At 38.5% G+C, this 27,259-nt stretch overlaps 1 protein-coding gene across 1 annotated transcript; it reads right to left on the bottom strand.

Moving 5' to 3' along the window:
• Positions 1–1,400: 1,400 nt before the first annotated feature.
• LOC105869276 (transmembrane protease serine 11B-like) lies at positions 1,401–26,597 on the bottom strand. The gene is made up of 10 exons (XM_075997748.1): positions 26,557–26,597; positions 16,878–16,996; positions 10,974–11,089; positions 10,823–10,890; positions 8,962–9,122; positions 6,753–6,791; positions 4,789–4,966; positions 2,781–3,040; positions 2,280–2,422; positions 1,401–1,597 (listed from the first exon to the last, which is right to left on the bottom strand). The coding sequence occupies exons 1-10, from the start codon at positions 26,595–26,597 to the stop codon at positions 1,436–1,438; spliced, it is 1,287 nt and encodes a 428-aa protein (XP_075853863.1). The 3' UTR covers positions 1,401–1,435.
• Between the last annotated feature and the right edge of the window lie 662 nt (positions 26,598–27,259).

The raw sequence follows: 27,259 nt of genomic DNA, 5'->3' as shown, positions 1-27,259 counted from the left end.
TCCATCACACTGGCCTTCTTCCTGCCCCACACATCCACTTCATTTATTTCTCTTGCTAGATCTTACCTTTGTTCCCTTTGAATGTCTCTTCTCATAGATGTTTTGTATGTTTTGCTTTTTATCATTTAGGTACAGCTCCAAGTGCTACCTCTCAGAGAAGTTATTCAGACTGTGCAATCTAATGTACGCTTTATGTGTCTCGTTATTTTCCAACGCATTACTTTTTATTTCCTGATAACATTTATCACAATCCAAAATTATCTTATCTGTGTGTTTCCTGTCTTTATCCACTACATGTAGCATCCTCGAAGGAAGGTACTGTGTCTATAGCTGACAGTTCTTGAAACACACTAGGAGCTCAATAAATATGTAGAAGGAAGAAGTAGGGACAGAGAGACACCATCTTGGTTGTGGATTGGCTTGATTTCATTCTGCATGTCATTTGAGTCATACTTTATAACAAAGAAAGAATAAAAGAGTACCTCCAGACACAACTGAAAGAAGGAATATTTTTTAAGTTTATTGCAGCTGCCTTTAAAATTTTGTGCTACTTTCATTAATTTTAGGAAATTACCAAAGGTAAATTATTTGTAGAGGTTACAAATTCAGCCTTCTATATGATCATACTTTTACTATAAAGAGAACTACTGAAATAGACAACACACGGCCCCCTGCCCTGAGGACCTCATATAATTTTTGTTACAAACAAAACAAATGACAAAAGAAGGACATGAAAAAATGTTACATAAATAATTGTAACTTAAAAATCAGTCTTTAATTCCTAACGAATTTTGGATCTAAACTCAACGACGGTAAATTTGTAGGAGGATAAATTCATCAATTTATCAGGGATGATGAAGAATAACGATAAGCAAATAAATTCTCTTTTCTGGTCTTCAGTTTCTTGATCTATAAAGTGACAGACCTGGTCTAGGGAACTTCTGGTATCCCTTACCCACTTCAAGATTGTATGATTTTCTCAGATACACAAATTATCTCACATGTAAATAAAAAATGTACACTATTTGTCTTACATATTCAAGCTTAACAAAATGCAATTATAATTGATATAACAAAAAAATATATATTTGGTAAATCCTGCATTTATGTTCTTATACTAACAAATGTGTATTTTATTTTCTTCTAATTCTGAAAAACAAATTAAGGTCCATTCTAAATATAAATGGTAAAATAAATCATAACTGGGCTATTAATAAAAATTATACGATGGCCTTCTTTATTTCTTTTCTTCCTATCTCCTATATTGGCTAAAAAAAATGGAGAGTGTTTTAGATATAATATAGATACAGACATTTATATTTTGGTATATAAGAAAATAATTGGTTTACCAACAATCGAAAGAAAAAGATCCTGAATCAACAGATAAGACTACCCCGCAACTGTATTTACATTTTATTCTATAATTACTTTGCTTTCAGAGTCCAGTCTTAGAAGTAATCCAATCGCGATAAGAAGTCACTCGAGTATAGACACCTGGCTTATTCTTTTTACCACATCCGTCACCCCAGCTTACTATTCCAACAAGGTGCCAGATATTTCTGGAATCAGGATAAGCTAGTGGTCCTCCAGAATCATTCTAAAAGTAGAAGGAAAAACATGTTTCTTGTCAAAGAATTTCCTTGTACCTCTCTTTTGGAGTTATCAATACTTCCTGGGCACTGAAATCAACCTGCCATGTTTTGACTTGGAACTCTAACACCCTTAGGTTTTTTCAAAGCCCAGGGCAGTTACAATCTGAAATACATTGCCCACAGCTGCCAAATGTTGGATTGGGAAGATGAGCATTTGACTTTATAATGAGACCAGCCTTGACTACGGAGAGGGTCACTTGGCTGCTCTAGATACTGCACTGAGCTTAATTAATTAAGTCTCCATGACGAAGTCTCTGAGGCATGAGTCACACAGGACACGCCCAGCCTCTCTCTGCATCTCTGGTTAAGGAGGAGGCAGCATTCTAGGTCTGCAGGTTGCCCAGAAAATAGGACCAATATTATCTTACAAATTTCTCAGTATTATTTCTTGTATGGATTCCTAGACTAATAACTTCCTGAGGGCAGGATTATGTTCACCATTGCATGCCCAGTGTGTAGGCTGATGTCTAGTACATAAATGGGATTAATACATTTTTTTAGCAAATTGAAATAAGAAGCTACAAGGTGAAAATCAATAACAACAACAACAACAAAAATATGTTGATAACAACTTCTATTTGGTTGGGTCTTTGGGAGGAAATGATTTGATAACGTAGCTAGACATACCTGGCAAGCATCAGCTTCTCCTGACATAAACCCAGCACAGAGCATTTCATCAGTCACCAAATTAGACAACGCATGTGGGGCATTGCAATTTTCGTTGTCAATAATCTTCAAAAAGGCTTCTTGGAGTACCACAGGATGGGGACCTAAAGGCAATAAATTCTGCATATTATGGGGACCTTGGCCTTGTTTGAAGGGTCAAGAACATGCATAAAACAGATTTATTTAGTCACCAACAGCTGGGCTAGTCCCAGGCTAGTTAATCTATTCCAGATATTTGTTACAGTTTACTACCGAACAAAAAATTCCAATTTTTTTCAATTTCCATTCCCAGAGATAGGTTAGAAAGGAGCAACAATGTGATGCCATGCTTTTTGTGCCTCCACTTAGTTTTCTTTTCAGTATATTTACGGATTGATTAATCACATGAGGGGATGATTGATTGATTAATTAATTAAATAATTATTCCCATGAAGCTATAATGTTTTTATAAAAAAATCTTACCATTCATATAAAGGACTCCCCATCCCGTAACTACAACGCTGGCATTTTCTGGAAGCTCCATTTGGGCTTCAGGAAGACAAATCCTACGAACGTACTTTGTAAAAGAAACTTCTTCAGCAAGCTGCACCAGGGCAATATCGTTAACAACAGCAGGACTGCTATAATTTTCATGAAAAATAATGTTTTGGACTTTCCTCGTCATATAGGGTTTATTTAATGTAGTTCCAAAGCTGACGGTCCAATCTGCTGAATTATTTTTCCTAGAGGATACAACGTAATGACAATACATTGTTTCTGGGTCACAGTGTTATTGGTGGTCTTTATCTCATAATTACAAGGCATGAGGTTCCCAGCCGACACTATAAACCACTTAAATTCTATTTTCAAAAATATTGTTTATGCACTCTGGGAGGCCGAGGCAGGCGGATTACTCGAGGTCAGGAGTTCGGAACCAGCCTGAGCAAGAGCAAGACCCCATCTCTACTAAAAATAGAAAGAAATTAATTGACCAACTAAAAATATATATAGAAAAAATTAGCCGGGCATGGTGGTACATGCCTGTAGTCCCAGCTACCCGGGAGGCTGAGGCAGGAGGATCGCTTGAGCCCAGGAGTTTGAGGTTGCTGTGAGCTAGACTGATGCCAAGGCACTCACTCTAGCCTGGGCAACAAAGCGAGACTCTGTCTCAAAAAAATAAAAAATAAAATCTTCCATTATTCCACAAGATCAACAGCAACACTTCTTAAGCTTCATTCTCTTAGAATCAATTCAGGTTCTGCCTCCAGAGATTTATATTTAAAAGCCCCAGTGTGATACTTAAGGATCTACACTTCTAACAAGCCCCCCGGGCAGTGTTGCTCCTTTTCCACACATTTGAAGAAGACTGTTTTCACAACTAAAACACATATTATTCTGTCCCATCCACCTGCCCCTATCCATCAAATCTTCCATCTTTTGGATCCAGATTAAATTTTACATCTGATGGATATGCTCTCTTTCTTCTTCAAATTGCCATAGACTTAACTATCTGTGTCATACATGGATGTTTCCTATACTATGCTACCTTGTACTTCTAATATATGACATTTTTTTTTTTTTTTTTTGAGACAGAGTCTCACTTCTGTTGCCCGGGCTGGAGTGCCATGGCATCAGCCTAGCTCACAGCAACCTTGAACTCCTGGGCTCAAGGGATCCTCCTGCCTCAGCCTCCCCAGTAGCTGGGACTACAGGCATGTGCCACCAGGCCTGGCTAATTTTTTCTATATATATATATTTTTTTTTTTTTTAGTTAGCCAATTAATTTATTTCTATTTATAGTAGAGACAGGGGTCTCACTCTTGCTTAGGCTGGTCTTGAACTCCTGACCTTGAGCAATCTACCCGCCTCGGCCTCCCAGAATGCTAGGATTACAGGCGTGAGTCACCATGCCCGGCCAACATTAAAATTTTTTCAGCTAGACTGTGAACTTCTGGATGGCAAGACAAATAAACATGGGAGTCAGAAATACTGGAGTACACACTCAATTTCTTTTATTTATTTAAGAGCTATATAATCTTGGACAAGGTATATCACCTCTCTTATGCCTTAGAGCATAAGAGAGGTGATATACCACATCTTTAAATATTTAAAAACATTTCCTCATCTTTAAATATTTTAAATTATACCTCATCTTTAAATATTTTCCTCATCTTTAAATATTTTAAATTATACCTTCCATACAGAATTATTGTTGTGATGAAATATAAAATGATATAAGTAAAGCACTTAAGGTCAGGCCAAGGTAGCTCTTTGGAAAATGTCAATGACTTCCATTCAATTTTCCTTCCTTTCCCCAATTTAAATGCTTTCGTTGCCCTTCAATTATGCAGGTTATTGTAAATTTTCTGTATGATTGTAAATGTCATATGGCGTTGATGAACCTTCACACATTTAGGTTAACCCCTACTGGCCATCCCAAATAGCCCTGCACCCGGCATCCCTCATTGAGTCACATATATTTGAAACTTACGCAGCAAAGCAGTGAGCTGCAGACAGCAGCCACCTGCGGCCGATCAGAGACGCCCCGCAGGTGTGGCTGCCTCTCCACCGCAGGCTGGCCTGCCACGGCCACGCCCCCTCCGGCGCCTTCTGCCCATTTACGATCTTGTTGCCAGCTATGATGTTGTTGGCCAGTCGTCTCCCACAACCTAGAAAAGGGTTTTATTTACACGAGAGCAGGTATCTTTGATTATGCTTTGTAAGAAACATATCTTAAAATATTACTTAAAACTCTCCAGTGATCATTCAGCATCCACTAATCAATGCTTTCGTTCTTTCTTTATCTTTCCTTCTCTTTCTTTCTCTCTCTTTCTTTCTTTCTTTCTCTCTGTCTCTTTCTCTCTCTCTCTCTTTCTCTCTGTCCCTCCCTCCTCCCTCCCTGCCTCCCTCTTTCTTTCTTTCTTTCTTTCTTTCTTTCTTTCTTTCTTTCTTTCTTTCTTTCTTTCTTTCTTTCTTCTTTCTTTCTTTCTTTCTTTCTTTCTCTCTTACTCTCTTTCCCTCCCTCCCTCCCTCCCTTTCCTCTTTTTCTTTCTTTCTTTCTTTCTCTCTCTTTCTCTCTCTCTCCCTTCCTTCCTTCCTTCCTTCCTTCCTCCCTCCCTCCCCTCCCCTCCCCTCCCCTCCCCCTCCCTCCCTCCCTCCCTCCCTCGCTCTCTCTCTCTCTCTCTCTCTCTCTCTCTCTCTCTCTCTCTCTCTCTTTCTTTCTTTCTTTCTTTCTTTCTTTCTTTCTTTCTTTCTCACTCTGTTGCCTGGGCTACAGTGCCGTGCCATCAGCCTACCTCACAGCAACCTCAAACTCCTGGGCTCAGGCAATCCTCCTGCCTCAGCCTCCTGAGTAGCTGGGACCATAGGCATGTGCCACCATGCCTGGCTTATTTTTTTCTATATATTTTTAGTTGGCCAATTAATTGTTTTCTGTTTTTAGTAGAGATGGGGTCTTGCTCTTGCTCAGGCTGGTTTCGAACTCCTGACCTTGAGTGATCCTCCTGCCTTGGCCTCCCAGAGTGCTAGGGTTACAGGCGTGAGCCACCACGCCCAGCCAATGCTATTTCTTTCTTGCAATGTATTCTCACAATGGTCCCCCCACTCCGTCTTGGTTTGAGTGACTCTTATCCTCTTTTCCGGTCTCAAGCATCTTTCAACCCACTGCCTTTTATTGCATCTATTTGTTGTAATTCTTGTCTCCTCTGCTAAATTGCAAAATTCTTGAAGGTGGAGACTTTGCCTTATTAATATTTGCATCTTGCACAGTATATGTAGTGCTGGCCGTAAGGCACCATGTGGATAACAGATATTCCATAAATATCCTTTGAGTGCATGAGTGCATGGATGTATATTGTGGCCGACATGATACTCTAAAGAGAATTTATTTAATGTTGTAGCCAGATGCAGTGGTGTGTTCCTGTAGTCCCAGCTACTTGGGAGGCTGAGGACAGAGGATAGCTTGAGGCTCAGAGTTCTGGTCTGTAACGTGCTATGATTGCGCCTGTGAATAACCACTGCACTCTAACCTGGGCAACACAGACAGACCACGTCTCTAAAAAATAAAAATATGAATTAAAAAAAAGATGAAGAAATATTTTATCTTATAATCAATATATTTGATATAGCCTAGTTTTATAGTTTGTTCTTTTTTATGTTGTCCTTTTTTCCTGTAGTCTTTCTTATTTTAACTTATTTAGATATGATATTCTTCCCTCATATCTCATTATTTGAAATCAATTCTCATTTCACCTTTTTGCATAATTCCTTACAAATGTTAAAATTCATAGACCAGTGCTGTTTTTCAAGAAGAAATTCCAAGTAGATATCCAATATATCCAGTAATTTTGAAAGGGTAGTGTGGATTTTCATATGGTGTACTTCAAAGATCCTTTTTAGAAAAATGATGAAATACTTGTGAATGTATCAAATTTGTAATAAATGTTCTTAACTTACAGTTGTTGGTAAGCATTTCATAATTAGCCTTGCTGATTTCTGAAAGTAAAAATAAAATAAAATAGATAAAAGATCACCAATGAGTTGTGTTCAACCTAACAAGAACATAAATGCTAACTTTCCTAGTCTAATTACACCCAACATTTAACTATTCAGACCAGTTCATATATTGATTATCAGCCCCTTGAACTTCTATATGTCATATTTTGAACATTTCTCCACATCTCTACTAGGTAGTATAAATAAATAACAAAGATTTCCATTTTATGACAATTGTAATAAAATATTCAGTAAAATAAGAAGCCAACGCTCTTACAAATATTTGGATGTCTTGCCCCATGGTAATTATCTGTACTCCGAAATACCAAAGTTATCTATATTTTTTAAAATCCCAAATAAAACTATATCTCATTGAGCCCATCCTTCCCTTTAGAGTAATCTCCTTACTAAGACTGAATTATGAAATTTTAAGGACTTAAATTTAAACCTTGTTTCTACTGGAAAGAGACTTTAGAGAGAAAGAGAAGGGGAGGGAACCAAGGCAGAAACACTGGAACGTGCTCACTGTACTCTCTGGGACACAGAGGGACAGTGACCAGCGCAGCCAACAGAGCAATCTTATCGCCTCCTTGAGAAGGTCCACCTCAAACGCACTTCCTGTGCGTGGCCCATTGGTGGCACAGTCTGTATTCTGAGGAGAAGAAGCTGTCACCGGCAGCTGGCAGCCTTTCAGAGACACTAGGACAAACTGTTCTTCATCCTGGAAGAACCACAAAACTGGCCTCTGGGCTGGGTACAGTGGCTCATGCCTGTAATCCTAGCACTCTGGGAGGCCGAGGCGGGAGGATCGCTCAAGCTCGGGAGTTCAAGATCAGCCTGAGCAAGAGCGAGACCCCCGTCTCTACTAAAAATAGAAAGAAATTAATTGGCCAACTAAAAATATATAGAAAAAATTAGCCGGGCATGATGGCATGTGCCTGTAGTCCCACCTACTCAGGAGGCTGAGGCAGGAGGATGGCTTGAGCCCAGGAGTTTGAGGTTGCTGTGAGCTAGGCTGATGCCACGGCACTCTAGCCTGGGCAACAGAGTGAGACTCTATCTCAAAAAAAAAAAAAAACAAACTGGGTCTGGAACCACACACTTACCACCTAGCAGGACTTTTACCAATCCAAGTGAGAGTTTCAAGACCTTTGCAAGACCTTCATGATCTTTACACATTTCATTTTCTCTATGAGGGCAAAATCCTATCATTTCCTTCCTTTATTTTCTAGGGAATGATTCCAGGCAACCCTTTTCTTTTTCTTTTCTTTTTGAGACAGAGTCTTGCTTTGTTGCCCAGGCTAGAATGAGTGCTGTGGCGTCAGCCTAGCTCACAGCAACCTCAATCTCCTGGGCTCAAGCAATCCTGCTGCCTCAGCCTACCAAGTAGCTGGGACTACAGGCATGCACCACCATGCCAGGCTAATTTTTTCTATATATATTAGTTGGCCAATTGATTTCTTTCTATTTTTATAGTAGAGACAGGGTCTCGCTCTTGCTCAGGCTGGTTTTGAACTCCTGACCTCGAGCAATCCGCCCGCCTCGGCCTCCCAGAGTGCTAGGATTACAGGCGTGAGCCACCGCGCCCGGCCCAACCTTTTTCTTTAAGAGTGGTACAACTCCAATTCTCCCACAAGAATCAATGAGAACTCCCACCCCCAACTTGGATCTTTCTCCTGCAATCGCCTTACTAATGACCATGAAGACCCTAAATGTGCTCCCTGTCATGAGATCCTGACAAAAGTAGGGGCTAAGGAGGAAAGCTGTTTCATTAGGACTCCTCACCTGCTTTCCCAAGGGCAAGGGCCAGACCTTCCAAACTCACACGCATTTCTGCACTTGAACCCTCATTCCTATCACTCTTCGGGAAACGATTCCATGGGACTGCCCCTTCCATTACCAAGTCACTGCTAGGAGTGACGGAGTTTGGTAAGCATATTTTTTCCCAAATTCCTAAAACTCTTAGTTTCAGGATATATAAATGGAACACATAGAAGTTCAAGGAGCCAATAGTCAATATAGGAACTGGTCTAAGGTCTGAATAGTTAAATGTTGGGCGTAATTGGACTGGAAAAGTTAGCATTTATGTTCTTGTTCATTTCTTTAGTACTTTTTTTGAATAGTAACCAGAAACCTAAGAAATAGAAAATAATGGGAATAAGTGACATACCTGTAAGTTTAATGGAATCGGGAACTGCATTCCAGAATGTCATGTTGTCTTCTAGCATCTTCCGTAAGATAGCCTTGATTTTAGTCCTCATGAGATCTCTCTTTGCGGGAGGAAACTTGAATGTCAGCTGTAACTGTACACTCGAACCGTTGGCAGAAGGCCTAGAAACAACAGAGATGTTTTATTGTGCTGCTTCTTGATCTTTTTTAGCTATTTTGTGAACATATTGAATTGCCCACATTTTAATTATCATATTTCCTTTACAGATATTCATGAAAAAATATGCAGATACTGTCCCAGTGTTTTCAATGCGCAAGGGTCCCTAAAAGTCTTCTAACTAGTTCAGAGTTGGCGTTTATGGAAAAAGATATGGACCACAAACTAGTATAAAAATCAGAATATTTTAAACACATATGAGAAACTGAGTACCAGCCAACAAATGAGTGGCTTAAGATTTTATTATAATATAGTAAAAAAAAAAAAACACAGTGCTTTCATGCAGGATTTTTTTTAATAATATACTGGGAGCCAGCCCTCAGCTTCTTCCTGTTGTTCCTCACACATAATCATCTGCCCCAGTAGATATACACGATCAGAAAGCTCAGAGAGAGCACTCTACGGCATGAACAGCACCTTTATTATATATTCAGTACATTCTTTTTACTCATCAGAAAAGGAGATTAATTCATTTTGTGAGGCTTTCAACCCAAAAGCCATATTAATCACAATTAAAAAAAAAATGAATCCACAATTCTATACTCAAATAATTATGATCTGTTGAAGGGTCTTGAAGGTTTTTGTTTGTAAGTGTGTAGGTAGGTTGGTTGCTTGGTCAGCTGGATTTTTTGCTTATTTTGTTTTGGGAGCTCAGAATTCTCCAGAATAGACTGGAGTAACCCAACTACAGTAACCCAACTACAAGCATACTCTACCTTTATCCCTCTTCCCCCATAGACCACACCTTCCTCCATGTACCCATTCCTACTACCACTACTCAGGCACCCCTCAAAGGCATATTTGGACAAATCAAATGTTAAAATATTGACTTTTCTTCACAGCTCTTGCAGGAATTCTAATTACTAAAGAAACCAAAAGAGAGTTGTTTTAGGGAAGGCATGGCCAGATGCATATGGGTGGGAGAAGAGATGCCTCGCATATGGGTAGAAAAACAATCAGGTTGAACTACTTCTTTTCCATAGAGTTACAATTCTCTTCCACCATAGGAGTCAATTAGGACTGACCACCACCAACCTATAATTCTCCTGCAAGTACAGAGGAGATTACAGGCTTGTATATAATAGTTCTCGCCCTGAACAGCAATTTGCTAAATACAGTGATACTTTATTTTATGGAGAGCTCGTTCGCTCGTTCGTTCGTTCTTTCTTTCTTTCTTTCTTTCTTTCTTTCTTTCTTTCTTTCTTTCTTTCTTTCTTTCCTTTCTTTCTTTTCTTTCTTTCTTTCCTTCTTTTTTCTTTCTTTCCTTTCTTTCTTTCTTTCTCTTTCTTTCTTTTTTTCTTTCTTTCTTTATTTCCTTTCTTTCTTTCTTTTCTTTCTTTCTTTCTTTCTTTCCTTTCTTTCTTTCTTTTTCTTTTTATTTATTTTTTTTCTATTTTTTTTTTGTTTCAGCATATTATGGGGGTACAAATGTTAAGGTTACGTATATTGCCCGTGTCCCCTCCCCCCTATTTCTTTCTTTCTTTCTTTCTTTCTTTCTTTCTGTCTGTCTGTCTGTCTGTCTGTCTGTCTGTCTGTCTTTCATCTCTGTCTTCATGTTTGTTTTATATTGTTGTTATCTAAAACCAGGGCTGTGTGATACATTACCTATCCTCTTTCCAAAGATCTTGAATGAATTTATACTTACAAAAGTTTGATGACCTCAGAGTTGACATACTCTTTATATATACTAGAATTATGAAATGTATACAACATCTGTCAAGAGAAAAAAAAAAGAGCCACCATTATATGTATGTTTCAATCAAATTTATAATAAAATTAATAAATCTTTGATTTACCTTAGTCTCAATATCTTTGCTTAGATCTGTGCTGTTTTGTGAAGCTGCATTTTCACAACTTTCATTGTAAATGACTCCAGAAATACGAAAATCACCTTGATAATAGTAAACCCTTCCTGTAAAATAAAGAAATACTCAAAAGAATTTTAAAACAAGAAGTAGTTTCAAGTTGATTTATATCTCTGCTTCAAAATTAATATTCAAGCCAGTGTCAGAAATAACTGAAGAGGGGAAGAAGGGAAGGGGAAAAGAATGGAAATCCGTTCATTTTACAAATGGCAACTACCCAGCTTCCACTGAATGACCTCTCGTCTTTCCTTCATGTGATAATAGATATCCCTGTCCTGCCAAATCCACATATACCCTCGGCATCTGCCTCAAAACAGCAAGGTCAGCAGCCACTAACAATCCACCTGAGTGTGCACTTAGTTAGGATGAAAACTATTTCTCATGTATAATCTAAACTCTTAGCCTAGTGATTACCCGATTAATCTTTCTAAGCAGTTCTGACATAGGAAACATTACAAGCATCACCCTTCACTTTCTGGATGAATTTACTTACACTCGCTTGCACCTTTCGTAGGCCCGTCGCCTCTTGGCCTGCTTTCCACTCCTTGATCTCATTCCTGGACACTCTGTGCTTCCCTCCCACCTCCCTGTGGCATTGGTGGTGGTGTTTGCTGTGCGTCACAAGGACATATTGTCCCACCTTTTCCTTTCTCCAAACATAAACTGCTTGGCCTGATACCCTAGGCCACCATCATTTGAAACAAGATAAGCCTACAGGTCATTCTTCCAGGTTATAACTTTACTTTTAAAAATAGGAACTGGCCGGGTGCGCTGGCTCACGCCTGTCATCCCAGCACTCTGGGAGGCCGAGGCGGGCGGATCGCTCAAGGTCAGGAGTTCGAAACCAGCCTGAGCAAGAGCGAGTCCCCGTCTCTACTATAAAAATAGAAAGAAATTAATTGGCCAAATAATATATATAGAAAAAATTAGCCGGGCATGGTGGCGAATGCCTGTAGTCCCAGCTACTCGGGAGGCTGAGGCAGGAGGATCGCTTGAGCCCAGGAGTTTGAAGCTGCTGTGAGCGAGGCTGACGCCACGGCACTCACTCTAGCCTGGTCAACAGAGTGAGACTCTGTCTCAAAAACAAAACAAAAAAAAAATAGGAATTAATATAAAATAGTTACCCTGTTTTGGTTAAGTAATAAGCCATTTCTATATTTTGAGAGCAATTATGTTTTTGATCCACCTTAAAAATACACCACATAGTCTCTAAGAACCTGAAAAGTACAATCTCCTGCGCTGAAATAATTCATTGCCCTGTAAGACAGAAATAATTTTAGTCTAAAATGAAAACTGCTTCCCTACATTTCTATAGATTCCTATATTTTTCCTTATGATAACCAGTACATATGAAAGTCAAATGCCAGGTTCTGTCTAAGAAGTTACCTGAGGTCCTCGGAAAAGGATGCTGCACATGAAGTTGCAGGAGCTAGTTTCAGCCCTGCCACAAATTGGCTGTCCCATCTTGACATATCACTTTAGCCCTCAGGATTTTCTTTATTAATCACAAAGACTAAATCACAATAGATAAACTCCAAGACCCTCTTCTTCCTACTGTTTTATGATTTTTTTGTTTGTTTGTTTTTTTGAGACAGAGTCTCGCTTTGTTACCCAGGCTAGAGTGAGTGCTGTGGCGTCAGCCTAGCTCACAGCAACCTCAATCTCCTGGGCTCAAGCGATCCTTCTGCCTCAGCCTCCCGAGTAGCTGGGACTACAGGCATGTGCCACCATGCCCGGCTAATTTTTTCTATATATATTTTTAGCTGGTCAATTAATTTCTTTCTATTTTTAGTAGAGATGGGGTCTCACTCAGGCTGGTTTTGAACTCCTGACCTCAAGCAATCCGTCCACCTTGGCCTTCCAGAGTGCTAGAATTATAGGCATGAGCCACCACGTCTGGCCCCTACTGGATCTTTGGTCTTAGATTTCTAGTCTCCAGAACTGTAAAAAAATAAATGTCTGTTGGTTAAGCCAGCCAGTCTGTGGCATTTTGTTATGACAGCTTGAGCTACTATCATTATTTCCATAAATTGAATGGAAATCTATATTCTCTACCCCATAATGTGACGAGTGTCAGTTTTACAGACATAGCAACAGACTTCCCTGGTAACCTGTCCTTGATCCCAAAGTTTATGATCAAGTCTTTTATCTTATGATAGACATATATTTTATTACTTCTCCAAAACACTGACCCTATCTGTACAGCACAATCAACACAAAGCTTCCAAGAGGCACACATGGGCCCCAGTCCTATTGAATCAGGTAACCTAAGGGTAGGGCCCAGAATGAACACGTCTTTAAAAGAGCTTCGCAGGGGATGGTAAGAGGATGCCAGGACTTAGAACTATTACACAGACCATCTGAAGGATTTTGGAATTGCTTACACATGTGTATATAAACTTTTAGAAACAGAGTTATGCAAAACAGTTAAGAAAGAGCTGAACCAAAGTAATTTCTAGAATAATGATTCTTATGAAATATTGATCTCTTGAGTTAATCCAAGAAGTGGAAACTCAAGAATGAAAAAATGGCTTGAGGAACAAGAGTTTTCAGGGAAACTAATTTCATACCACTTAAACAAGGGATTGCAATAGCCATCATTCAACTCAAGTGGTTCTCAGTGTTAACAAAGATTGTGCTGGTTTCTAAGCCAGAATCCTAGAGCAAACCCATCTTGCAAACTTCAAACAATCTTTACAACAGAATTTGAATGTCTATTTTTTTCTCCACGAACAGCCCAGGTAAACTGATTTAACTTCAAGTAATATGAGCTGTAGCCCTAAATCTGAAATGTTAGCTGGTTGACCATGTGAAGACACTCAAGGGTGAGTTCTGGTCCTGCACAATGCCTGCTCAAGCCAGGGTGCAGTGGTTTCCCTCTGCATCATGCCTTTTCCTTTCCTTTCGAGGAGTAGCTAGCACCAGTGTTGAAAAAATCATTATTTTAAGCGTTATTTCACCATTGTTTCACCTTCTTCAAAGACACCAGGCATTTCACCAGCATTTTTAGAGGAGTAGTTTCATGAGCTCACAGCCTAAGATGATTCTCGCAGAGATTTCTATGCCGATGCCTAGTTAAGGGGATATTTCGAAGAAGTCGGTCCTAGAGCCTTTAAAATAACCATTCTTTTTTTTTTTTTTTTGAGACAGAGTCTTGCTTTGTTGTCCAGGCTAGAGTGAGTGCCGAGGCGTCAGCCTAGCTCACAGCAACCTCAATCTCCTGGGCTCAAGCGATCCTTCTGTCTCAGCCTCCCGAGTAGCTGGGACTACAGGCATGCGCCACCATGCCCGGCTAATTTTTATATATATATATCAGTTGGCCAATTAATTTCTTTCTATTTATAGTAGAGACGGGGTCTCGCTCTTGCTCAGGCTGGTTTCGAACTCCTGACCTTGAGCAATCCGCCCGCCTCGGCCTCCCAGAGTGCTAGGATTACAGGCGTGAGCCACCGCGCCCGGCCTAAATAACCATTCTTTAAATGGTTATTGCTCAAGGTCAGGAGTTCGAAACCAGCCTGAGCAAGAGCGAGACCCCATCTCTACTATAAATAGAAAGAAATTAATTGGCCAAATAATATATAGAGAAAAAACTTAGCCAGGCATGGTGGCGCGTGCCTGTAGTCCCAGCTACTCGGGAGGCTGAGGCAGGAGGATTGCTTGAGCCCAGGAGTTTGAGGTTGCTGTGAGCTAGGCTGACGCCATGGCACTCACTCTAGCCCGGGCAACAGAGTGAGACTCTGTTTCAAAAAAAAAAAAAAAAGAATTATCTCCCCGGCGATCACCATTACTTCAAGAATGGTAGCCCCTTTCAGCATCCTTTCACGAATAATTTTTTGGAGCTGGCCTTTGCGAGAGGTGGAAAGAGCGGGTCCTGTGTCAGTCCTTCCCTCTGGCTGATTATCCGAGGTGAGAAGTGCGCATGCGCGAGACGGGAGAAAAGTGGGGATCCTGTTTCAGTGTAAAGACTTTAACAGGATCCGCGCTTTTCCCCTCTTCAGTCTGATTTGAAGACTCAGCTCGGAAGGGAAAACGGTTCCCTTTGAGGCATTGAGGCATTGTTCCCCGAGCAAAAGGGACCTGTGCAAATGCAAACTATATTTTGGAAGGGTAACTATTTTTTTTTTTTTTTTTGAGACAGAGTCTCACTTTGTTGCCCAGGCTAGAGTGAGTGCCGTGGCGTCAGCCTAGCTCACAGCAACCTCAAACTCCTGGGCTCCAGCGATCCTCCTGCCTCAGCCTCCTGAGTAGCTGGGACTACGGGCATGCGCCACCATGTCTGACTAATTTTTTGTATATATATATTTTTAGTTGGTCAATTAATTTCTTTCTATTTTTGGTATGGAAAGGTAACTATTAATAATTAAACTGCTGGGCTCCCCTAACATTATTGGTAGAATTTACTCACAGAGGCTTTGATTTTGATGACTCAGAGCAGTGTCCTTAAGGACATTATGTAAAGAATGTTATTTTTTAATAAGTAGAGTCAAGGAGAAGACAGAAAGATTCATACAATGCAGATTTCATGGATAGATATGGCAAGCAAGAGACTGTAAGCAACAACCACCCTTCTGAAGGAAAAGTCCCAAGAGTGTTGAGGAGAAAGAAACAAAGGAGAAGCCATGTTGAAAGAAAATGTGGAATTGCCACTGAATCAGCCAAAACGTATCTGCACTGCATTATTGTATAGGTTAATATATTTCAGAGAAATAAAACTCAGAAAAATCATGATAAAGTAGAATAATATACTTAAAACATTAAGTATATTAATATTAAGCATTTAAGTGAGCTGTTCCATTTAAAATCTTATGATACCAAGCAAGTCACTTGGGTTTTCTGAGCCTCAGTGCCCTGCATGTGAAAATAGGGATAGCAGTAAAACCTGCCCTCCCTAGCTCAAAGGATTATTGAGGATCAAGTGGAATCATGGCTGTCAAATTTTTTTAATAATATTAAACAATTGCACAATTTAAAGGCTTCCTTTTCTGAGAGGTAAAAATAAATTGGAGCCGAGGCGGGAGGATTGTTCAAGGTCAGGAGTTCAAAACCAGCCTGAACAAGAGCAAGACCCCATCTCTATTATAAATAGAAAGAAATTAATTGGCCAACTAATATATATAGAAAAAAATAGCCAGGCATGGTGGAACATGCCTGTAGTCCCAGCTACTCGGGAGGCTGAGGCAGGAGGATCGCTTGAGCCCAGGAGTTTGAGGTTGCTGTGAGCTAGGCTGATGCCACGGCACTCACTCTAGCCTGGACAACAAAGCAAAACTCTGTCTCAAAAAAAATAGAATAAAATAAATAAATAAATAAATAAATTGGAAAACCAAGCTTTGTGAGTATACTGTTAAAAAAGGTTTTAAAAATAAAATCAAGTTTGTACCAATATTTAGCCATTCAACCATGCTTGACCATTTTCTATTAAAAGAGTCGTTTGTGGATTATCCATTGCTGCTTACTCATCATATCTTAATAACCAACAGCAGAGTTGAGCCAAAAAGAGTTAGGATCTCTACAGTTTAAGATATGTTTACTACAGGATGTAACCACACAACACAAGCCCACTCCATAAGCGTCTTTAATGATAGTGAATATTGATCATTTGAGTCTCACCCATACCACCATACCTGGTGATCTCATTTATAAGGAGGCATCTGATTCAAAAAAATTATAAACTTCTGTGTCAAAAATAGAAAATTATTGTGTTAAACTAAAATAATAAATAAATGAGAAAACTTTCAAGAAGAAACTTAATTATTCATGTTATTTCTTATCCGTGTTTAAAACTACAAGGTGATTTAGTGGTAAGGGTGAAAATTGAAAATAGCCAATACTGACCAACTGCCAGAAAATGAACAAGGAGACCAATGGTTACTCCCAAGATTGCCACCACTCCAAGAAAAATAAGGACCGTCTTCCACAGTGGCCAAGACTGTCTTCTGGAAGATGTGCCGTACCTATAAAAGAGGGAAAAAATGGCTCAAATTAGATGACAGACATTCTAAATCTACCTGCCTCTCCTTTAACTCATGTTACATGATTTATGATCTGTGCATTAGTTCCTTTTGTTAGCTTAAAACATAGAAACTGCAAACGCCCCAAGAGACTCTAATCCTCATTCACTTAAATCATATCTGAGCACCATGTTAGCTGCTGGACACAGCAGTTAGCAAAATAGACATGGCTTCTGTCATGTTGCTGAGGAGAAATTGACTTGCTTTCTTTTTTAATCTAGAGCAGGTTCCAAAACATTAGGATTAATCTGATTGTATTTTTGTTAACTATAGCAGTATCATAAACATGAACACATAAAAATTTATAGACACAATTAAATATATAACAGATTTTAATTATAGGTCTAATAAATGTGGAAGGAAACACAATATTGTCAACTGCTGTAATACCCTGTGTTAATGAGATTATGCATAATTTTTTTCTTTTTTGTTTGCTTTTTCCTTAACCATATTTTCTAATTTTTCTACAACAAATGTGGTTTATTTGTGCAGTATAAATTAATAGCTACATTAGTAGTGTTATCATCAAAACCCACCAATTATATAAAAAAAAAATCAGAAAACATGGTGGCTTGGCATCCTACACATAGAACAGTGTAGGGTTACAGTCAGGTTTTATGGCCACACTAAACCTAATCTGTATAAGGCTTGGTCACTAGTTATTTTTGTGTGTCTTAAAAGATATTCTACCGTGTAATTGCCCATTGGACGAAGGGCTCTAACATTAAAGTTTCTGATTTCAAATTTCACAATAGCCTCCTCTGTTTCCCCGATCTCTATATTCTGCATCCCCCCAAGTAAACCTTGCAAAACAGAAGAGTTTATAATCAGGGGATATGTTTGGTGAATTAGATATTTCCTATAAATATGAAAATCTTTTTATTCTCATCCCTTCCAGGACCAACTGACTTTTGTCTATATAAGTTCTTTTTTTTTTTTTCCCCAAACATGACCTTATACCACAGCTGTGCAACTCCACCCGGTTTTATTTCCTCTTCTCTCTGTTCTTCCTTCTTAATCCTACCTCTTTGTCTCTTTTGATGACTTGCTAATTGGCATTTCCCAGAACCAACATAATTTATCAAAGCTCTTAAGAGAAACTCCTTATTTCAGACACATTCCATACTTGAATGCTGTTGTTTAATCTCAGCCTCAGAGGGAAAAAAAGGCTATGCAGGCATAATGGTTTTTACATAATATTAATAAACCTATTAATGTTTGATAACATGTTTCTTCTAATGACTATAAAAAGTACACTGTGAGACTAAGGTCTCAAATTTGTTTTAAATTAGCCAGTTATAACTTAGTCTGATAGCTTAGTATTTTTGAGATACACATATTAGTCCAAAGGACTCAAACATTATGTGCCTAAATAATGATTCTAAGTGGTGAGATAATTTCTATACAAATAATCACTACTTTACAGCTTATAAGAGGCTTTTCTCTCACAATTCCCTTAGGATGCTCTGGAAGTTTCTATAACATACATATTGTATACTATAGCTCTGAGAAGACTTTTCTCCCCTCACATGGCTTTCCTTATGTCAAAAACAACTGCAGAGATTCTTTTATGTTTAAAAGATTATCGTAATTTATGATTAATTCAACTCTAGTAAATGTGATATATATGCTCTAGGAATTATTGGAATTGATTATTTCTGAATAATATTTGAACTTGTTAAAATAATTTTCTAAATATTTTTAAGAAGATCCATTCATGAAACAACTTACTTTCATGTATCAAATTAATTTTTGTCCACAGTATTTTTCAAATGGAGAAATGTGCATTCCAGGATTAATCTCTCATTTATCAAAGAGAATATAAGTTAAAAATTAATCTTCAATTAATTCAACCAATGCCATATAATTATCTAAATTGTAATTGCTTCACTTTTAGACTGATCATACTTCAAGACCCCTTTGCTATTCTGACATAATCAACCCTTTGTCTTAATCAACTTACAATAATAATGTTAATAAAATGTTAATAAAAATCGTGCTAATTACATTATTCACAATTTTAAAATATCATTCTCACTATAATTCTCTTCTCACAGTCCATGCTAGGTATTATTTCTTAGTTTAGAGTCCCTTATAATGACATTCTGGTATTGCTCAAACAGTAAAACTGCAAAGCATGCAAAAACTGTAGCTTTCATTTATTAGAACTTCATTCACAAACCTTTTGAATTAGATGCACCTGAATTCTGTTATGTAATGAAAAGTGTTAGATCAAATTTAGTACAAAATTCTCTGAATTTTTCCAAGGCTACTTCCCATTAAAAAAAAATTCTCTGAATTTTATAAAAATAAACCTTATTTCCATAGAGTTTTAAATCACACTTTTCTCTAGAAAAATGTGCCTGAGGAACAGGAAAATATAATGGTCAAATGGGTTGAATGGCCGCCATCTCTACTGCCTTCCGGAGCTTTGAAAAGAAGAGTCTATGGAAGGGAACCCATTTGAAAATGTAAGGAGTTTGTCAGCTGCTAACTCAGGATCTATATTATAAGGTACCTTATTCCAAAAATCTATAATGGCATTCAGATTTTTTGAATCATTTCTAAGAAAACCTTTTAACACAAGAAAATTTGATTTCAATTACATTACTAGAAAACAAAAATGGCAGAGTTCTTATGGGAGGTTAGAAAAATGCTATGCCTCGTTTCCTTAACATTTTAGGTCAATTATATACTTACATTCTTTCCCAGCAAGCAAAATTTTGCTGAATTCTGATTCTTATTTTTAACTCTGAGACTTTCCCAGACTCTTCAAAAGGCCTTTAGACCTCAGACAATACCATGTTTCTTGACAATGTCAAGAAATAAAAACTGAATTATAGAAAGGAATCAATTAACAAGAAACCAGAAGATACTCTATGGCAACTTGTGAAGTTTTGCGGACAATTTCCAAAATAAAATCTGATTTACCTGTACATAATGTTCTGATTGCCGTGTCAGGATAATGGTGGTGGTGGTGATGATGATGATGATGGTAGTGATGACAGAAATAAGAAACTTCTGGTATAGCTTTTGACTTATGTGCTATGTCCAGTGTTGGTTGGTTGTTTTTTATAGGCTGGGTAAGATGTAAAGAACGAATAAGATGAAACTTGTCTGACTAGTGTTCATGACTGTCACATTTCTATGGTTTCAAGATAAGAGTCATCCAGAGAATGACAAATGTCCTTGACTTGGTTATTTAGGAAAAAATAATAGCCCAGTCTGAATTAGTTACCTAAGAGGTACACCCAAGAAATAGCTTTGTGGTAAACAGGGATAATCTCACCTCTGTATTTGACAATTCCATTTTCCTGACTTGCTCTTCCTCAACTGAAACCGGCTACAGCCTAGCCACAAACAAGTAGATGTTTTTGGCAAATGTCTTTTCACGAGGAATCAACTCGAATGTAACCAATATTGCCACAATTCTGATACAAATACAATTCTATTCTATTGTGGTTTACATTTGCATTTCCTTAATTACTTGTGAGAATAATCATCATTTCACATATTTTGAGGGAATTTGGGTTTCCTCTTCTGAGAATCTTGCTTATAAATTTAGCTTTTATTTTTTTCAATTAGGTTGTTACTCTTTTATTCTTATGGATATATATGAGTTCCTCATATATTCTGAATATATATTGTTATACTGGATATTAATCAGTTATGTTCACCTATTAATTAGTCACCTATTCCTCAGGATGTAGCTTGACAATTCATTATTTAATGGGATCTTTTTATCCACTTGGGGATTTTTAAATTTCTTTTTTTTGGAGACAGAGTCTCCTTCTGTTGCCTGGGTTACAGTGCCATGGCATCAGCCTAGCTCACAGCAACTGCAAACTCCTGGGCTCAAGCGATCCTCCTGCCTCAGCCTCCCGAGTAGCTGGACTACAGGCATGTGCCACCATGCCTGGCTAATTATATTTTTAGTTGCCCAGCTAATTTATATATATATATATATATATTTTTTTTTTTTTTTTTTTTGAGACAGAGTCTCACTCTGTTACATGGGCTAGAGTGTCATGGTGTCAGCCTAGTTCACAGCAACCTCCAACTCCTGGGCTCAAGTGATCCTGCTGCCTCAGCCTCCCAAGTAGCTGGGACTATAGGCATGTACCACTATGCCCAGCTAATTTTTTTACATATATATATATATATATTTAGTTGTCCAGCTAATTTCTTTCTGTTTTGGGGGTAGAGACGGGGTCTGGCTCTTGCTCAGGCTGGTCTCAAACTCCTGAGCTCAAAGGATCCGCTTGCCTCGGCCTCCCAGCGTGCTAGAATTACAGGCGTGAGCTGCCATGCCCGGCCCCTTGCTTATATTTTGTATTTAGTTTTGGTTGATTATGTTTGCCTTATGGAACTCCAATACATTGATGAATGGTATGGTGATAGCAGGCATTCTTCCCTTGTTCCCAATTTCAGAAAAAGGCTTTCAGTATTTCACCTTTAAGTGGAATGTTTGCTGCCACTTTATCAGATTAAGATAACTCTTGTTTTTAGTTTGCTAAGGTTTTATAGTAAATGAAGTTTGAATTTGATCAAATGCTTTTGTTTGCATTGATGGAGATAATCATGTTATTTTTTAACTTTTTTCAATGTTGTGAATTATACTGATTGATATTTAAATGTTAAACCAATATTGTATTCCAAGTAGATTGCAATTTACGACATATTTTATATATTACTAGGTTTTATATGCTAATACTTTGTTTAGGATGTTTGCATCCATACTTCTGAGAAAGAATTACATAGTTTTCCTGTCTTTTATTGCCATTGTTAAGTTTTGTATCAAGGTTATGTTGGCCTTATAAAACAAGTTGGAAAGTAACTATTTTATTGCAAATAAATTATTGTGAACAAATTCCTAAAAAAGGTAATACAAGTTGCCAAAACTGACATTACCACCACTATAAGGAAAGCTACCTGCCCTTTAGGCATACCACATTTTGGACTTTGCATAAACTTGAAATAAATTTTTATCAATCCACTGAGATTTAGAAATTTATCTGTTGAAATAGCTAATAATAACTGTAACTAATAAAGATGTTGTTTGACATTTATTGTCAATTAACTTTTTAAACACCTTAAACAAGACTCAAATAGTTGAAACTGATATACAAAGTGTTTATATTAGATACTAATTATTTCACATGCATCTATTCTTCATTTTATTTCCTCCAGAGTTTCCCATTTTATTTTTATTTTTTTAAATTTCAGAGTATTCTGGGGGTGCAAATGTTTAGGTTACATATATTGTCTTTGCCCTGCCCAAGCCAGAGCTACAAGCTCTGACAGTGCACACCACACCCATTAGGTGTGAATATACCCACCCCCTCCTCCACTTCCTATAAACCTCCGAGGTTAAAACACTATTTCCTACATATTAGTCATTTTTGCCACTGAAAATATAATTTGATAATATCATCTGTTCCTACTAATAAAATTGAGAGAAGATTGATATGCCTTGGCAATGCACGTAACTATAATGAACATTAAATAAAAATAACATTAGTAAGAGGATTGTAAGAGACCAAACTGCTGTTTGTGAGTTTCAGTCTCTCTGTAAAATGGAGAGAGACTGTTTGCACATCTCAAAGTACTAACAAACGAAACTGCCTTAGTGTTATACCTAATGTTTATGGAATTTTGATGAATGAGAGGAATACAAAAGTGGAGATAAATAGAGTTTATGTTTTTTAACCTGTAAAAGTTGGTATTGAAAATCATTTGTCACTGAGTCTGATACCAATTTTGAGGGGAAAAAAATCCAGAACAAATTACTTAAAGTATGACTGGGCAAACATGAACATTGGAAGCAATTATTACTTTAAGCCTATATTGGATCACTTAAAATAATAATTAATTTTAAAATAGACATGCTAATTGTTCCCTCACCAGGCAAATTTTCTTTCCCTGCTGAAGCTCTGATGTCCAGAGTAGTATCGCCATCTAGAGTCCGACCTGTGTATTGCTCTATGGAGAAAGGTCAATTTTTAATGGCACATTGAATGGAATTTATACAGTACTGCCTTGATATTTATTTTTAAATATAGGACTACGTTGTATAGGCAATATCATTAATTTAAAAGATTAAAACAAAACAAAACTATTAAATTCATAAGGCATATATGAGCGTTAATAATTGCAAAAGAAACCATTCCTTCCCACATAGTTCTGGCAAGGATTTGACTGCGGTTACCTGGATATTTCCCCCTTTGGTTGCTATCTGCCTGGGGAGCTCCCACCTTCCTTCCCCCCCAAGCTCCCACTCTCTCGGATCCCCCACCACAGATTGCCTGGTGGCCCATCAGGCCCTATCCTATCCTGCCTTTTGTTCCTGTCCGCATCACTCACTTCAGGACCCATAAACCCCAGTCACAGTCGTCCCATCCTTCACTATGAGTCCTTCCCAGATTTCTTTGCCGCCATCTTTGTCATGGCGTTCCACCAAAACCCACCTGTTTCGCTTATTCTGCTCCTAAATTGAGCAGCTACTAATACTCACAGCTGATGAGGTGATTTTGGGTCATACTTCTGATTGGCTGACTACCCTGTAAATGAAGTAACTTTTGGGACATACTTCTGATTGGCTGACTTCCATGTAAATGAAGTAACTTTTGGGATATACTTTTGACTGGCTGACTACCATGTAAATGAAGTAACTTTTGGAACATACTTCTGATTGGCTGGCTACCCTATAAATGAAGTAACTTTTGGGACATACTTCTGATTGGCTGACTACCATGTAAATGAAGTAACTTTTGGGTCATACTTCTGATTGGCTGACTACTATGTAAATGAAGTAACTTCTGAGACATACTTCTGATTGGCTGACTACCATGTAAATGAAGTAACTTCTGGGACATACTTCTGATTGGCTGACTACTATGTAAATGAAGTAACTTTTGGGTCATACTTCTGATTGGCTGACTACCATGTAAATGAAGTAACTTTTGGAACATACTTCTGATTGGCTGACTACCCTGTAAATGAAGTAACTTCTGGGACATACTTCTGATTGGCTGACTACCCTGTAAATGAAGTAACTTCTGGGACATACTTCTGATTGGCTGACTACTATGTAAATGAAGTAACTTTTGGAACATACTTCTGATTGGCTGACTACCATGTAAATGAAGTCACTTTGGGGATATACTTCTGATTGGCTGGCTACCATGTAAATGAAGTAACTTTTGGGACGTACTTCTGATTGGCTGACTACTATGTTAATGAAGTAACTTTTGGGACATACTTCTGATTGGCTACTATGTAAATGAGGTGACTTTTGTGAAAACTTGCCATTGGTTAACTATAACCCCCAAAAAGTTATAAAACTAAAAGAAAACAAAAAAGGAGCACTCAGAGTTTGGTGGCAGATATGCCTCTCTGAGCCCGCCGGTGAAATAGGCCAAGAGCTGTTCATACCTCCCGGAACATCTTATCTGGTGGCTCTTCTTGCCCCTCCATCCCTTTTCCTACTGTCCCTATAGTGGAGGGGTGTCCTCCATACTTCTCAAGGCCACTTCTGGATCATTGTCCCGCCTCTCTGGGAATTCAGACCCAGAAGAGCTACTCCAGAGTCCTGGCCATTGCCTGCTCTACTCCTCCTGAATATTCTGAATTGTTACAAAAGTGTTAACTTAAATAATAAGAGACTGAAAAAACGACAGTGTGAATTAAAATAAAATCTTAAGGCTCCTCCCTACCCTCCCAACCAGCTGATGGAATGGACCCCTTCCTGGCCAAAGGGATATCCTAAAACTAAATTTCCTGCCAAGAGGAGGGAAGTCAGACATGCCTAATCATGCCCCCCTCTCTTCTTGGAGACATCCTTTGTAACCCATTAACAGGCCTCAGGCTATGCAAGATAAACCTGTGGGTCTGCAATTTACACCACAAATATATGTCAGATGGCTTGTCTCTGTTTAACAGACCTCGTTATCTTAAAACATTCCATGGGAGGCCAAGGTGGGCCGATTGCTCGAGGTCAAGAGTTCGAAACCAGCCTGACAAGAGCAAGACCCTATCTCTACTGTAAAAATAGAAAGAAATTAATTGGCCAAATAATATATATAGAAAAAAATTAGCTGGGCATGGTGGCGCATGCCTGTAGTCCCAGCTACTCAGGAGGCTGAGGCAGCAGGATTGCTTGAGCCTAGGAGTTTGAGGTTGCTGTGAGCTAGGCTGATGCCACGGCACTCACTCTAGCCTGGGCAACAAAGCGAGACTCTGTCTCAAAAAAAAAAAAAAAATTCCAAGACTTTAGACAAAGCATCATGTCTTTAAACCAACTACAAGTCAAAGAATCTTTAAACCCACCTATAACCTGTGAGGCCCCTTTTAGAGGTATGGCCCATGTTTTGGGGGCAAACCAATGTATGCCTCTCAAGTATTGATTTATGACTTTACCTGTAACCCCTGTCTCCCTGAAATGTATAAAACCAAACTGTAACCCAGCCACAACCAGTCCATTTGTTCAAGGCTTCTTGGGCATGGCTTCAGATCAGGGTCCTCAGATTTGGGTCAGAGTAAATCTCTTTAAAATTATTTTACAGAGTTTGGCTTTTTTTCCATTGACAGGGTGAAATTTCCTGAGTTCCTTCAGGTGCTCAGTAAATTGACATAAGATGAGCTGAACACAGAAAACAGAGAGTAGAAGAAATAGTTAACGTGATCTTCTCAGGGGGGGTAGAAGAGTAATCATCTCTCTTCCTTGGTTTGCACCTGTGGAGGTAAAATCGTAATCAACATTAAGAGTTTATTTAGGAAATAATTGACATGTACTCACATTATAGGGGCTGTATATCTTGAAGGGTGTTTTGTTTTGTTTTAAGGCAAAGATATATAAGACATATTTTTATCCCGAATACATTTCTTTGAGATATTTGAGATGGCAGTGGGCAAGCAGGAATAAAGCCACAAGGCTGTGTAGATGGGGAGAAATTCGCAACTGTAGAGAATCTCTGTGAAATGCAGCCAGGCCCAGCCTATTTGATCTGGGACAGTTTTGCTGAGTGACACCCCCCAACATCTGAATAGGATAATTCCCTGAGGGCTGTTATCATGAGGCTTATCTGCATAACAAGGCCACCTTGCTGGCCAGGATTACTCTCTCCTTCCTAAACTCTGTCCACCAAAAATAGTCATTTTCTAAGCCCCTTTATTTCTTTTTTTTTTTAATTTATTTATTTTTTATTTCGGCATATTATGGGGGTACAGATTTTAAGGTTTCAATAAATGCCCATTCCCCCGTCCCCCTATAAGTCTGAGTCTCCATCATGACCATCCCCAGATGGTGCACATCTCACTCATTATGTATGTATATACCCGCCCCCCTTTATTTCTTAAAAAGAGGATCCATGGGGACAGGATGCAAGTGCTTGTGTGACTCAGTTCTCAGGCTCAGTTCTCCCTTCGGCATAATGAATTTTGGGGGATCCTGAGATTTTTATTTTCCCTTTACAACAAGAAAAATACCGAGTGGAAAAACATACATTTCGGAGATCTGGCTGCAAATCTGAGCTAGGTCATTCATATTCCGTGTGACCTTGGACAAATTACTGAAATTCTCTGAGTCTTATTTTCCTCCTTTTAAAAATAGAAAATTGATCTGAAGTATGTTGATCACAGGTAATAAAAAAAGCAAAGAAGAGTTAAATAATTATAAAAATAAAATAAAAATAGAAAATTGTGAGGATTAAACTTAAAAGCAATATCTACAGTTCCAGATGCATAAGAAGTACCCTACACCCCAATTTTAGCTTTCTTCACCTTCCTTCATCTTTTTTTATAAAAACAAGTCAAAATGTTTTCCCTACTCTACCATTATAATGCTGTTTGTGAATTCCACTTGGCCCTAATTAGCCTTTAGTCTTTTAGCTTTAGTCCCACAGACAGCTGCTTTGGGTTGAATGTTATTTTGATTTACTCCCAATGTTTCTGAATTTGAGCCGAGCTTAGGAACTTACTCAACAAAACAAGAAGCTACAGTCACCAGCCACCCACCGTCCACTAATCAGAAAGGCTGTTAGGGACCGACCTTCCACAGCCCCACCGGACAGAAGAGCAGAGACATCGAGGATGCAATCACACAAGAGGAGGTTTATTTTCTGGCTAGCCAGGGTCCAAGCCCCAGAGCACCAACGCAGTGGCCACTCTCACAGGCAAGGACCCCGACCGGAACAACGGCATGCCTTT

The sequence above is a fragment of the Microcebus murinus genome, chromosome 26 (assembly GCF_040939455.1).
Source record: "Microcebus murinus isolate Inina chromosome 26, M.murinus_Inina_mat1.0, whole genome shotgun sequence".
Classification (NCBI taxonomy): Eukaryota; Metazoa; Chordata; class Mammalia; order Primates; family Cheirogaleidae; genus Microcebus; species Microcebus murinus.
Note: the sequence above shows the minus strand (reverse complement) of the source record. Positions and strands in the feature narration are given on the sequence as shown.

Excerpts from the sequence above, each read along its gene's own strand:
- LOC105869276 (XM_075997748.1), bottom strand. The coding sequence starts at position 26,597 with ATGAATGACCTAGCTCAGATTTGCAGCCAGATCTCCGAAAT. Across the intron at positions 11,090-16,877 it reads TGTTCATTTTCTGGCAGTTG|GAAGGGTTTACTATTATCAA; the intron begins GTCAGTATTGGC and ends TTTATTTTACAG. Across the intron at positions 9,123-10,822 it reads TCTGAGGTCATCAAACTTTT|GCCTTCTGCCAACGGTTCGA; the intron begins GTAAGTATAAAT and ends TGTTGTTTCTAG.